General features: G+C 43.9%; 1 protein-coding gene across 1 annotated transcript in view; it reads right to left on the bottom strand.

Annotated features, from left to right (window-relative positions):
• LOC139232507 (probable voltage-dependent N-type calcium channel subunit alpha-1B) overlaps positions 1 to 14,300 on the bottom strand; it is a 958,198-nt gene that overhangs the window by 131,285 nt on the left and 812,613 nt on the right. The window contains exons 28-29 of the mRNA XM_070862825.1: positions 3,801 to 3,897; positions 2,848 to 3,008 (exon numbers count right to left, since the gene is read on the bottom strand). Of these exons, the coding sequence (XP_070718926.1) occupies positions 2,848 to 3,008; positions 3,801 to 3,897 (258 nt within the window). The remainder of the gene's footprint in view (positions 1 to 2,847; positions 3,009 to 3,800; positions 3,898 to 14,300) is intronic.

Here is a 14,300-nt window from a genome sequence, read left to right as displayed (position 1 = left end):
CATTCACTTAACCTATCTAAATCTCTTTGCAGCCGCTCTCTGTCCTCTACACAACCCGCTTTCCCACTAATCTTTGTGTCATCTGCAAATTTTGTTACACTACACTCTGTCCCCTCTTCCAGGTCATCTATGTATATTGTAAACAGTTGTGGTCCCAGCACTGATCCCTGTGGCACACCATTAACCACCGATTTCCAACCCGAAAAGGACCCATTTATCCCGACTCTCTGCTTTCTGTTAGCCAGCCAATTCTCGATCCATGCTTATACATTTCCTCTGACTCCGCGTACCTTTATCTTCTGCAGTAACCTTTTGTGTGGCACCTTATCGAATGCCTTTTGGAAATCTAAATACACCACATCCATCGGTACACCTCTATCCACCATGCTCGTTATATCCTCAAAGAATTCCAGCAAATTAGTTAAACATGATTTCCCCTTCATGAATCCATGTTGCGTCTGCTTGATTGCACTATTCCTATCTAGATGTCCCGCTATTTCTTCCTTAATGATAGCTTCAAGCATTTTCCCCACTACAGATGTTAAACTAACCGGCTTATAGTTACCTGCCTTTTGTCTGCCCCCTTTTTTAAACAGAGGTGTTACATTAGCTGCTTTCCAATCCGCTGGTACCTCCCCAGAGTCCAGAGGACCACCCACCCAAATCCGGCAGGGTCCTTTTTAACTTGAGTATTGTGTGCAGTTTTGGTCTCCTAATCTGAGGAACGACGTGCTTGCTATTGAGGGAGTGCAGTGAAGGTTCACCAGACTGATTGCCGGGATGGCAGGACTGACATATGAAGAAAGACTGGATCGACTAGGCTTATATTCACCGGAATTTAGAAGAATGAGAGGGGATCTCATAGAAGCATATACAATTCTGATGGGATTGGACAGGTTAGATGAGGGAAGAATGTTCCTGGTGTTGGGGAAGTTCAGAACCAGAACAGTCTAAGGATAAGGGGTAAGCCATATAGGACTGATGAGGAGAAACATTTTCACCCAGAGAATTGTGAACCTATGGAATTCTCTACCAGAGAAAGTTGTTGAGTCCAGTTTGTTGGATAAATTCAAAAGGGAGTTAGACGTGGCCCTTATGGCTAAAGGGATCAGGGGGTATGGAGAGAAGGCAGGGGTGGGGTACTGAAGTTGCATGATCAGCCATGATCATATTGAATGGTGGTGCAAGCTCGAAGGGCCGAATGGCCTACTCCTGCACCTATTTTCTATGTTTCGATGTTTCTATGACATCGGCACTGCAAGTTTAATTCAGCAGATGAACCGGAGGCCTGCTGGGCCAAAATAGTGGGTAAGTGGTTCAGAACTAGAAGGGGCTGAAGATGTTGAATTCTAAAAGTTTTGGGGGGGGGACTTTCCTTGTGAGGCTCGGAGGAACAGGAGTGTTGCGACAACAAAGAAAGCCTCGGCCTCCCCTGCCACCGACTCTTGACCACCTTTCCGATCACGGGATCCCCGCAGGACGGCCCTGGCAGCCGATCCCACCACTTACCTGTTCTCGGCGGGCAGTCTCCGGGTGATTTATTGCAGCTTCCGACCGACTTCTCCCCTGACATAGGTGAGAAGTCAGCAGAAAGGATTTAAAGTAGGCCTGGGATTTAAAATACACCAGGCCTCATTTCAGGAGCAACAGGTGAGTTTCTAACCTCACGCTGTTGCCCATCCTCCCAAAACTGGCCCGGAGTTCAAATCAGGGCCATTACTTCAGCTTGGCTGCCGTAGGCTGCTGGCTATGAAAAATGTTAAAGTTTGATACTGCTGAATTACGAGAACATAGAGTGTAAAAATATTAAAGGCATTCTTTTATAGCCGAGCGCCATCGTCAGCTTTGCAAGTCAAACTCTATTGCTAAAAAATTGATTCATTGAAGAAAGACTTGCATTTATATAATCAACTTTCACGATCTCAGGACAACCTAAAGCACTTTGTTTTTTTGAAGTGTAGTCACTGTTGTAATGTAGGAAATGCGGCAGCCAATTTGCGCACAGTAAGCTCCACAAACGGTCATGTGATAATGACTAGATAACCTGTTTTAGTGATATTGGTTGAGGAATAAACACCGAGGAGAAGAACACGGTTATTAATACCATGATACCATGATACTAACTACTGGCTGAGTGGCTCCCGGTCTGCGAGCATCATTGGAGCAGGCCGGGGAGCAGAAGGAGTAGCGTGACGGCGTACTACTCCAGGGAGCAGCAAGTGCTGGAGCAAGAGAGAATGGCAGTGAAAAGAGACATCACCAAGATCCAGGTTGGTGATTAAAGCGTGGCCAGATACAGCAGGAGCAACGTCGTCAGAGCGAAGGAGCGGCGAGAGATTGTAGACGGACGTGATCGGAGCCCAGGAGAGGCGCGAGTTTGGGGCCCAGAAGAGGCGAGGGCTCAGGGGCAGCAAGGGCCAGCCCACATTGCGATATGTGTGCACACTAGGTCTGTGCGGCAGAGCTGGTCTCCAGTCGTCTTGGTTAATCCTTGCTACTGGACCAAGACCTAGCTCTGTCAAGCCCGTGTGGTGGCTGGTGTGCAACGGCCACCACATGTTAAAAAAATCCACGCACAAGCATCTTCCACCCTACAAGATTTAGTTCAGGACCTGGAATTTTAGGTCCTTCATTGAAACACCTGTGAACTGTTTGACGTGGAAGCAAGTCACCCTCGATTCAAGGGACTGCCTATGATGATGATGATTACATTTTACTTAAATCAGATAGCATTAAAATAGTTTTTACAATTATTTACTCCAAAATCAAATTGAAAGTTATCATTTCTTCAACTTTATATTGGCCCTCCAGTTAATACTGCCATAAACTCTCTTTGTAGGGGCTTACCTGCAGTCCTTTTCCAAATCCTTTGATGCGTCGGTGCAGTAGAAGAATTTACCCTTGAAAAGCTGCACAGCAATGACAGCAAAAATGAACATGAAAAGCATGTAAACGATGAGTATGTTCAGAACATTCTTCAGGGAGTTCACCACACAGTCAAAGACAGCCTAAAGGAAACAAATGTTGAGTCAGAGACTAACAAAAAATGACAAACAAGGCGAATCATTGCCAAGTGCCAGTCTGCATTTAAAGACCATTTTGTCAGAACTTCTGATCAGCAAAAATAGTTCATTTAAAACATGATACCAGTTTTGAGCATTATGGAGATAATAGACCCAAGTTATTCAGTCAGCTCTGCATCTCTCTCTAAGCAAAGAAGTTGCGGCTATGCACCCACAGGTAAAATGATAGTTCCATTTTATGTTAGGGATCAGCTGATAGAATTAGTAACTCTTTGCTAACATTTAAAAGCCTAAATTAAGTCTTAAAAAGATGCCAGCACATCTGGCTATCGGGGGCTTTGTAAAACTTCATTTTGCACTGATTAAAATGCTACCAGTGCTCGGCCGAAGTGGTGTGAGAGGACCTTCTGAAGCTGGTCTCGCATTGCCTGCCCAAAATTCAATACACGCAAACTCTTACTCAAGTTATATGACATATTTTCATTAAATTTAAAATACATAGTTTAATTACTGCTGTGCAATTTGAGTCAGTTTTATGTCAGAAAGGAAGTGGATGAGTAGATAGAAATGAAGCAAGTGGCCATAATTTTGGAAGATAACCTACCAAATATCTTAAAAAAAACAATTTGTACACAGAATGCCGTGGCCATAAAAAGTGTAACTTCTCAAACTATGCGTCGCATAAAAAAGAAAAAATACACTTAGCTTCTTGATTTTACAAACAAGTTTGCTGGAAAGATTTCATTGCCAAAACACAACTAGACAAAAACTCAATACCTTTAATTTTGGCAAACGTTTGATGGTTTTCAGTGGCCGTAAAACCCGGAGAACTCGCAATGATTTGATGGTGTTGAGGTCCTTCCCTTTGTTTCCGCTGCACATGTAAAGACCAGGAATTATACACAAAATCTAACTTCATTCATCCTGTGCCACACTAACTAACTGTACAGAACACATTTCACTGCACAGGCATGCCTGGGAACCATACTTATAATTGGAGATGAAATTGCAAGGATTATAGATGGATGAAAAGTCACACTTCTGTGATAAATGACAAAATAAACAAGACTGGCAAAAAGAACATGCTACTGGGGTGGAGAAATATCTACTTATATCTAACCAATTCCTTACATGGAGGAAGCAAAGTACTTTCAGTTTAGGGCACAGTTAATTGCATGAGATATCAATATTAAAGATTTAGTCCAATATTATTTTCACATGCACAGATTTAAAGTGATAGTTAAGTTTTAAATTATTGTATTTTTGAAAGCAAATCAATTTGTTAAATATACTGCTAATGTAAAAAACATTTAATCTTTGCTCATTGAGGAATTTAAAATGAGACTCGTTGAATAGCTATATATTTATTTTATTTAAGCAAATCACATATTGCTTCAAATCCAGTGAATTCCAAAAGTTAAACTGTATTAGGAAACATCCTAATAAATTCTATATGAAATCTTCATTATCTGCTCTCTTCCAACCCAAACAAATTTTCACAGGATAAACACACTAATTTGTGTTGAAATGATTTCCATTCCTGTGGTTATCTCTGTGTAAAAACAAATTATCTGTCAAACTCGACCATCCACTGAGGGATGGAGAGAAAGGGAGAATCCAATCTTACGGCAGAAAATGGAGCTTCCATTTACAGACATTATCATGGCCTCACAGTCCTAATAACAAAGGAAAGCCACAGCACCACGACCTGGAATTATTGCACTGGATGGATGGCCATTTTAGTTCCACCAATGTGACAACAACACATCTGATTATCTGCTGACAGCTAACAGGCCTGAGAATGAATGAAAACTAAACTGAAAGTGGATCATTTACGATTCATTCTCCAACCACATTCACTTGGCAAATATTCTTTGAAAAAAAAAGTGTGGTGGAAGAAACTATGGATGGAGGGGTACCAAAATGTGCATTTCAATGCAAGTTTCCATGCTATCAAACCATGTGACCAGTTGTGAGCTGTGGCACTAGCAACAAGACATGATTTCAAAAAAAATTAACCTTGCCAGGCAATGGTAGATGACGTATAGAATTATTTTTCTTCATTCCTAATTTAAATCTGGTACCTTGTATTATACTGGGAGGGGATTAGCTGGCCTCTTTGTTGTGATGTGTTTGTTCAGTCCAGGAGACAAAAGTCAAAATGATGGTGATAATTACCCATGTTCAATAGTGGCTGAATCGGTTCTATAACTATAATTAGCTTCATTTACTTGCCTACCACAGTTTCAGTATTCAGATTATGAGGCGATCTGATTTTCAGACCTTCTAAAGCTGAACCCAAACTCAATCGGAGTTCATCTAATCTCTTTTGTCCAGCAGGAACTGATCATTTAATTAACATTGTCAGACAATAGATTCTGATCTGATTCAAGCAGTTCAACTGCTTTATTATAGTGACTATCTACCACATCATTCTAGGATTGTTGCAGCAGCTTGATAACCTGATAAATATTTCTGTAAAAGCAAAGAAAATGACCTGCAGATTTTCTGTTGTGTAGATAATAAAATGATTATTGTCATGCACAATTTTTAAGCAACTTTATCTGTTTTGGGGAAGCATTCTACAGTTAGCAGAAATTGGCCCGTCAGCTATTGGCAATTGTTTGCCTTCAAATCTTGTGGTCTCCACCTCGACCCGCTTCAAATCCCAAGTCAGAAGCCAAACACTGAACTTCACAGTGTCTGGATTAATAGAGAGGGGAATCGGTTCACAACTCAGTGGTAAATAACGTTTGCACACGTACAAATACCACCCCCAACAGTGACAATTATGCACCAAACCTTAAATTCACCAATGTCATGGAATATTTGTTGTTAAAACCCTACCGTTTGTTATTTGTGACGTCCTGAGGGAGTTCATGCATTAAATGATCCACTGTGTGTGTTCAGTCTTAAGCTGTTTACATGAACAATTTGTATGATACATGATTTCAAACTGAATAGCTTACCCAACCAATTGTACTCCATGTATTATTTTACGATTATGGCAGAAGGGCATATATATCACCTGGTAAAATTAAATCAATAGCTTGGCATAGCAATTCCTCAAGTGTATAACTAAAGCTTAAATCAAAATTCAGCTATAATCTCCTCCCACAACTGCAAGAATACAGTGAAGTACAAGAATTATATTTATTTCAGTAACCAAAGCTTAAACGTACATTAAAACAAAAGCAGAATACTGCGGATGCTGAAAATCTGGAATTAAAAACAGAAAATGCTGCAAACACTCAACAGATCAGGCAGCATCCGTGGAGGGAGAAACAGAGTTAACGTTTCCGTTCCGATGAAAGGTCCTCGATCTGAAACTTTACCCCTATTAATCTCTCCTTAAACGTACATTATGTGGAGTCTAGACTTGGTAGACATGTTGAAGAGAAGCTGCAGCTCTGATATTTCATTTCATCATGACCACTAAGTGGAAGACAACTCCAAGTTCAATCAGCATCAATATACTAAAACAGGAGATGGATCAGCCGAATACTAAATTCAAAAGACGAGAACACTGACAGCTTTCACATATTCACCGCAGTGCTTCCTACAGAGTGCAACCGCAACACTGACATTTACCGATCACAAATAAGAGCCATGCCAGTCCATTGTTCAGATGTTATGATCATTGCAAACCTTATAGTGCCCAGAATGGGAACCTCATGTGTGATCTTGAACTAACTATCCTTGCTATATTTATGCTAAAGCAGTAAGATCTCATTCAAATAATAGCTTCTGTACCCCAACTGACTTTACTATTCTTGTCATTATCTTCAAACCCTTCCATGACCTAGTTCCTCCCTACCAGCCCACACATATCCTTTGTCCCCCCTGCCCCACCCCCCCCCCCCAACATCAGGTCAGTCCCGCCATCCCGGGAATCAGTCTGGTGAACCTTCGCTGCACTCCCTCAATAGCAAGAATGTCCTGCCTCAAGTTAGGAGACCAAAACTGTACACAATACTCCAGGTGTGGTCTCACCAAGGCCCTATACAACTGTAGCAACACCTCCCTGCCCCTGTACTCAAATCCCCTCACTATGAAGGCCAACATGCCATTTGCTTTCTTAACCACCTGCTGTACCTGCATGCCAACCTTCAATAACTGATGTACCATGACACCCAGGTCTCATTGCACCTCCCCTTTTCCTAATCTGTCACCATTCAGATAATAGTCTGTCTCGCTGATTTTACCACCAAAGTGGATAAACTCACATTTATCCACGTTATACTTCATCTGCCATGCATTTGCCCACTCACCTAACCTATCCAAGTCACTCTGCAGCCTCATAGCATCCTCCTCGCAGCTCACACTGCCACCCAACTTCGTGTCATCCGCAAATTTGGAGATATTACATTTAATCCCCTCGTCTAAATCATTAATGTACAATGTAAACAGCTGGGGCCCCAGCACAGAACCTTGTTGTACCCCACTAGTCACTGCCTGCCATTCTGAAAAGTTCCCATTTACTCCTACTCTTTGCTTCCTGTCTGACAACCAGTTCTCAATCCATGTCAGCACACTATCCCCAATCCCATGTGCTTTAACTTTGCACATTAATCTCTTGTGTGGGACCTTGTCGAAAGCCTTCTGAAAGTCCAAATATACCACATCAACTAGTTCTCCCTTGTCCAATCTACTGGAAATATCCTCAAAAAATTCCAGAAGATTTGTCAAGCATGATTTCTCTTTCAAAAATCCATGCTGACTTGGACCTATCATGTCACCTCTTTCCAAATGCGCTGCTATGACATCCTTAATAATTGATTCCATCATTTTACCCACTACTGATGTCAGGCTGACCGGTTTATAATTCCCTGTTTTCTCTCTCCCTCCTTTTTTAAAAAGTGGGGTTACATTGGCTACCCTCCACTCGATAGGAACTGATCCAGAGTCAATGGAATGTTGGAAAATGACTGTCAATGCATTCGCTATTTCCAAGGCCACCTCCTTAAGTACTCTGGGATGCAGTCCATCAGGCCCTGGGGATTTATCGGCCTTCAATCCCATCAATTTCCCTAACACAATTTACCGACTAATAAAGATTTCCCTCAGTTCCTCCTTCTTACTAGACCCTCTGACCCCTTTTATATCCGGAAGGTTGTTTGTGTCCTCCTTAGTGAATACCGAACCAAAGTTCTTGTTCAATTGGTCTGCCATTTCTTTGTTCCCCATTATGACTTCCCCTGATTCTGATTGCAGGGGACCTACGTTTGTCTTTACTAACCTTTTTCTCTTTACATATCTATAGAAACTTTTGCAGTCCGTCTTAATGTTCCCTGCAAGCTTCCTTTCGTACTCTATTATCCCTGCCCTAATCAAACCCTTTGTCCTCCTCTGCTGAGTTCTAAATTTCTCCCAGTCCCCAGGTCCACTGCTATTTCTGGCCAATTTGTATGCCACTTCCTTGGCTTTAATACTATCCCTGATTTCCCTTGATAGCCACGGTTGAGCCACCTTCCCTTTTTTATTTTTACGCCAGACAGGGATGTACAATTGTTGTAGTTCATCCATGCGGTCTCTAAATATCTGCCATTGCCCATCCACAGTCAACCCCTTAAGTATCATTCGCCAATCTATCTTAGCCAATTCACGTCTCATACCTTCAAAGTTACCCTTCTTTAAGTACTGGACCACGGTCTCTGAATTAACTGTTTCATTCTCCATCCTAATGTAGAATTCCACCATATTATGGTCACTCTTCCCCAAGGGGCCTCGCACAACGAGATTGCTAATTAATCCTCTCTCATTACACAACACCCAGTCTAAGATGGCCTCCCCCCTAGTTGGTTCCTCGACATATTGGTCTCAAAAACCATCCCTTATGCACTCCAGGAAATCCTCCTCCACCGTATTGCTTCCAGTTTGGTTAGCCCAATCTATATGCATATTAAAGTCACCATGATAACTGCTGCACCTTTATTGCATTCACCCCTAATTTCCTGTTTGATACCCTCCCCAACATCACTACTACTGTTTGGAGGTCTGTACACAACTCCCACTAACGTATACAGGGCACTAGACAGGCATTAAGACCCTGCGGTGTTTGATTGAGGTTTTCTGTTGGGAAGCAGAATTGTGCCTCTGTTCCATCCTGCTGGTCTGCTGGCCTTTGAGTTGGGATCAGTCTACATGCATTCCATCAAGTTCCATCATTGAGCTCGTAGGTGTGAAGGCTAAATTTTCGCCCGATCTGTTTTGTAGGTGAAAGTGAAGATGCGAGCTTATGATTTTGGTTTGAGCGCTTAACTCTGACCCAATCTCCGTTCTTCAGTTGGGGCTTTTGAACGCATCATTTTGTGTCAGTGCTCAATTTCGTTTTTCCTTGGCGTTCCGAAATTTGGGATGCGAGTGTGGTTATCTTCGCGCTCGGTTTGGCTGGGGATTTGACAATGTCCCGTAGCCAGCGAAGATTCCGCCCAATCATGAGCTCAGCGATGTCTTCCCTGTTAGCGGGTGCTTTGTCAAACGGTAGGGTTTGAACCACTTCGTCGAACGTTTGGCCTCTTGCGAGGTTGGCTTTCAAACCCTCTTTGATGATGCGGTTAAATCGCTCAACACCTCCGTTGCTTTAAGTATTGTACTGAGCAGATGCACGATAGCATGATGAATGAGGAAATCTGCGAACTGGTCGGACACAAACTGTCAGTGATTATGACCTCTGGGAGGCCCCATTTCATGAACATACGCTGCAGAATAGTGACGATCATTGATGAGGTCACTGAATGTGTTGTAACGATTTCTGTCCATTTGGAATGCAGGTTGCACTACAACAAGGAAACGCTGGTGCTGTGGAGCTGCTTCAACTGGACCGAAGATATCCAACTGAAATTGTTACCATGGAGAAAACAACGATCCCCCGCATTCGGGAACTCTTGCTGATGGAGGCTGACAAATTGACATTGAACAATGCAACTAATTTAGCCATCCAAATCGAATCAGCACTTTGATTCAAAAGCGATCAGATCCCCTGCTCCCCCTTTGCTACATGCAGCTACAGTCCATGTGCAAGGCGATCGTCCAAAGCGGAAATCACAGCAGAGACCCAGGGCTAGTAATAAGCCACCCACTACGGATCGCGTGCCTAACTTCCATTGTTTTAACTGTGGGGACAAATCACATTCAGCAAAGAGTCCTAACTGCACGTCACATGGTAAGAAATGCTCTGCATGTGGTAAGTGGAATAATTTTGCTGGTGGCTGTCGCTCATCGCAGCATATTCAACATGCGGATAATCCCAATAGTGATGAACCCGGTATGGTTTACACCATTTCACACATGGGTCTGGGCAAATTCAAGGACTGTGATGTAAACATTGACGGCACGGCCAGCTGCCTTCTCATTGTCCTAGGAGCCAAAGTCTCCATATTGAACGAGGCTGTGTATAAAACCCACTTCACGCACTGTCAACTGCAGACTGCAACTTCCACTCTACATGCGTTCTCTTGACTCCGATATTGAGGTACGTGGGATTATATCTGTTCTGATATACTACAAGAACATAACATTGGAGAACTTTTCCTTTCATGTAGCAAAGGGACAAAGCCTCATGGGTTTTTGACAAGCTTGGGTTCAAAGTTTACGACCCAACCGGCATACCTGTGTAACGGTGGACTTTGACAAGCAGTATCCCTCAATCTTCACAAGGTTTGGAGTGACAACAAAATTCTGCCATCGTCCCCACGTTGACCCTGCCATCAAACCGGTTACGCAATGACTTCACCGTCTCCCATTCGCGGTTCACTACCAAGTATGCGCAGAATTAACACGACGCAAGTTGCAGGGAAATCATCGAGAGCATCAACTCCTCACCATGGATCTTGAACTTAGTCATTGCTTGGCATAAAAATGGGGAGATCTGTTTATGCATCGACCTGAAAGAGGTCAACAAGGCCATCATCCCCGACCAGTACCCTCTTCCTACCATTGACAAACTGTCTTCAGAATACCACAACTCAATAGTTTTTACAAAACTCGACATGTGCTCCAGTTACCTGCAAATACCCTGAATGGAGGACAGGCATTCACGACGCATGAGGTCTGTATCAGTATCGATGCATTTCCTACGGACTATCTTCTGCACCGGCATTTCAGAAGATTGTCACTACTATGCTAGCAGGCAGAGAGGGAGCCCTCAATCTGTTTGACGATATCGTCGTCCATGGACGGACAATGGAAGAACATGACCAGTGACTTCACACAGTTATAGCTAGACTTGCTACACATAATATTACACTTAATACTGATAAGTGTACATTCGCTGCTGGAGAAATAAACTTTCTGAGCTACAGAGTCACAGCACAAGGGACGCTTGACACCATTGACGTGCTCCAGCGAATGCAGGAGGCTACCAACGTCAAAGAACTTTCATCATTCCTTGGCACATGCAACTTCTATCTGAAGTTCATCCCGCACTACGCGCACATTGCCGAACCACTTCACGAGTTGCTGCACAAGGACGTCCCTTGGGAATGGACAAATTCCCAGGCTCAGGCATTCACCACGCTTAAGGAGAAAATCACATCCCCTACTATCCTCGTGCACTTTGATCTGAATGCCACTACGTACGTCGCCACGGCTGCATCAGACACCACCATGGGTGCCGTGCTCTCGCAATGGATTGACGGCCTGGAATGCCCAGTCACCTTCGCCTCTCACATGCTCTCGTCTGCAAAATATAAATACTCTACAGGAGAACAAAAAGCACTCGCTTGCATCTACGCATGTGAACACTGGCATATCTACCTCTATGGCAGGAAATTTACCCTCCGTACGGATCACCAAGCGCTAACTACACTACTCGCTACAACTGGATCAGGACACAGACCACTATGAATCAGCCGATGGTCAGATTGTCTTCATCAGTATAACTTCGATGTACAGTACATCGCTGGCAGTCGCAACCACGTAGCTGACATGCTCAGCCGCTCGACACTTGCTTCGGATTCTGGTGCTGACTTGTTCACAGATGACGACATATGTCACATTGATCATTACTCAGTCCATCAGAAACCTTGGCTCCTGCGACAAACTCAATACCGAATCAGAGTGATGCTACGCTCCAGCACGTGTGTCACTTCCTCCAGACTGAGTGGTCTAAGCTAATTCCGGAAGAGCTGAAAACCTTCCACAGACTTCGTGATGAAGTTTCCGTTTGGAACGATGGCTGTCCAGCTCGTGATGATAGAGCAGTAATTCCCAAGTCGCTTCAGCAGCACATTCTCTCATTGGCACACGATGGACACCCTGTCATTGTCCGCATGAAGCAGAGATGTTGCGATTCAGTATGGTGGCCTGGGATTGACACTCGTATCGAGGAGTTTGTCTCGCACTGCGAAGCATGCAGTCTGAGCGAAAAGGCCACAAACATCTGACCAGCGCCAATGAAGCCCATTCCATGGCCACAATAACTTCAGTTGGATATCTTCGGTCCAGTTGAAGCAGCTCCACAGCACCAGCGTTTCCTTGTTGTAGTACATGACCTGCATTCCAAATGGCCAAAAATCGATGCAACAAGTTCAGTGACCTCATCAACGATCGTCACTATTCTGCAGCATATGTTCACAAAGTGGGGCCTCCCAGAGGTCATAATCACTGACAATGGACCACAGTTTGTGTCTGACCAATTCGCGGATTTCCTCACTCATCATGCTATCGAGCATCACCTTACTGCTCGGTACAATCCTCAAAGTAACGGAGGTGTTGAGCGATTTAACCGCATCATCAAAGAGGGTTTTTGCAAGCCAACCTCGCAGCAGGCCAAACATTTGACGAAGCGGTTCACACCATTCTCCGCACATACCGTTCAACAAAGCACTCGCTAATGGGGAAGACACCTGCTGAGCTCATGATTGGGCAGAATCTTCACCGGCTACTGAACATTCTCAAACCCCCAGCCAAACCTAGCGCGAAGATAACCACACTCACATCCCAGATTTCGGAACGCCAATGAAAAGCGAAATCGTACGCTGACACAAAACAACACGCTCAAAAACCCCAACTGAAGAATGGAGATTGCGTCCAAACCATAGTCATAAGCTCGCATCTTCACTTTCGCCTCCGAAACAGATTATGCAAAAGTTCAGCCCTCACACCTACGAGCTCAATGATGGAACTCAATAGAACGCTTGTAGACTGATCCCAACTCACAGGCCAACAGACCAGCAGGTTGGATCAGAGGCACTGTTCTGTTTCTCAACCGAAAACCTTGATCAAACACGCAAGCTCTATGCCGGTCTCAGCATATCAGAACAAGGCCTGGCTATCTCAAGGACTTTGTCTGTTCATAGACTGTGTTTTCAGAAGAGGGTAAATATGTTGTGTTCATACTCTATTTGTTTGTTACAGAAACTCACACTAAACAGGCATTAGGACCCTGCGGGAGCTATTCATATACTGTTGTAAACATGCTGGTTCCATGCTGGTTTTGGGACACCATTTTGGGAGTTGCTATGAAGGACACAGTTAGTTACATTACTCCTATTGCAGTTAGTCTGCTTATTTTCGTACATAACAGGGGAACTACACAGGTAATAGTGCAGGGATAGGAAGAGATGGTATTGTTGCAGATGCTCTGGCTATCATTGGATCGGTGAGTGAAACCAAGTTAGGGCAGGCCCATTGAGCTAAACAACATAGGAGAGGCAATGGAAGAGGATGATATAGTCCACCACGTCAAAGGTTGCAAATAGGTCGAGGAGGGACCTATAGGATGTAATTTGTCACTTTGGTTGGACCTTTTCAGCGCTGTGGCAAGGGAAGAAACCTGATCGGAGATTCAAATAGGGAGTTGCGGCAAGGATGAGTGCGAATTTCAGAAGCAAGAATATATTGCAGGTGTTATATGTAATAACTTGATAGACTGAATACTGTAAACTGACTCAGGTGCAAACCTGGTTCAATTTTATTCGGGCCAAAAGTGCCGGCATTACATGGTGGCTTCCTTTATATACCTGGCTCGCACACACGTGCGTACAGCCCAACGACCTCCGACAGTGGTGCTCCCTGGTGGCTAGTAACCCCAAGCATACATACATGACAGAAGGACTTTGGAAATAGGGTGGTAATTTGCAAGGACAAAGGGGTTTTCTGAGCAGATGATGATGACAGCAGTTTTGAAAGGGGGGGGGGGGGGGCGGGTGGCACCATTTACAACATCAGCTAGAGTCGAAGCCAGGATGATAATGTGGGTGGTCAGCAGATTCGTGGCAATAGGGTCAAGCGCCCAGGAGGTGGGTCTCATGGATGAGATGAGCTCAGAGGGGG

Source organism: Pristiophorus japonicus, chromosome 20 (assembly GCF_044704955.1).
Source record: "Pristiophorus japonicus isolate sPriJap1 chromosome 20, sPriJap1.hap1, whole genome shotgun sequence".
Classification (NCBI taxonomy): domain Eukaryota; kingdom Metazoa; phylum Chordata; class Chondrichthyes; family Pristiophoridae; genus Pristiophorus; species Pristiophorus japonicus.
The sequence above is the reverse complement of the archived record's forward strand: the minus strand, read 5'-3'. Positions and strand labels throughout refer to the sequence as shown.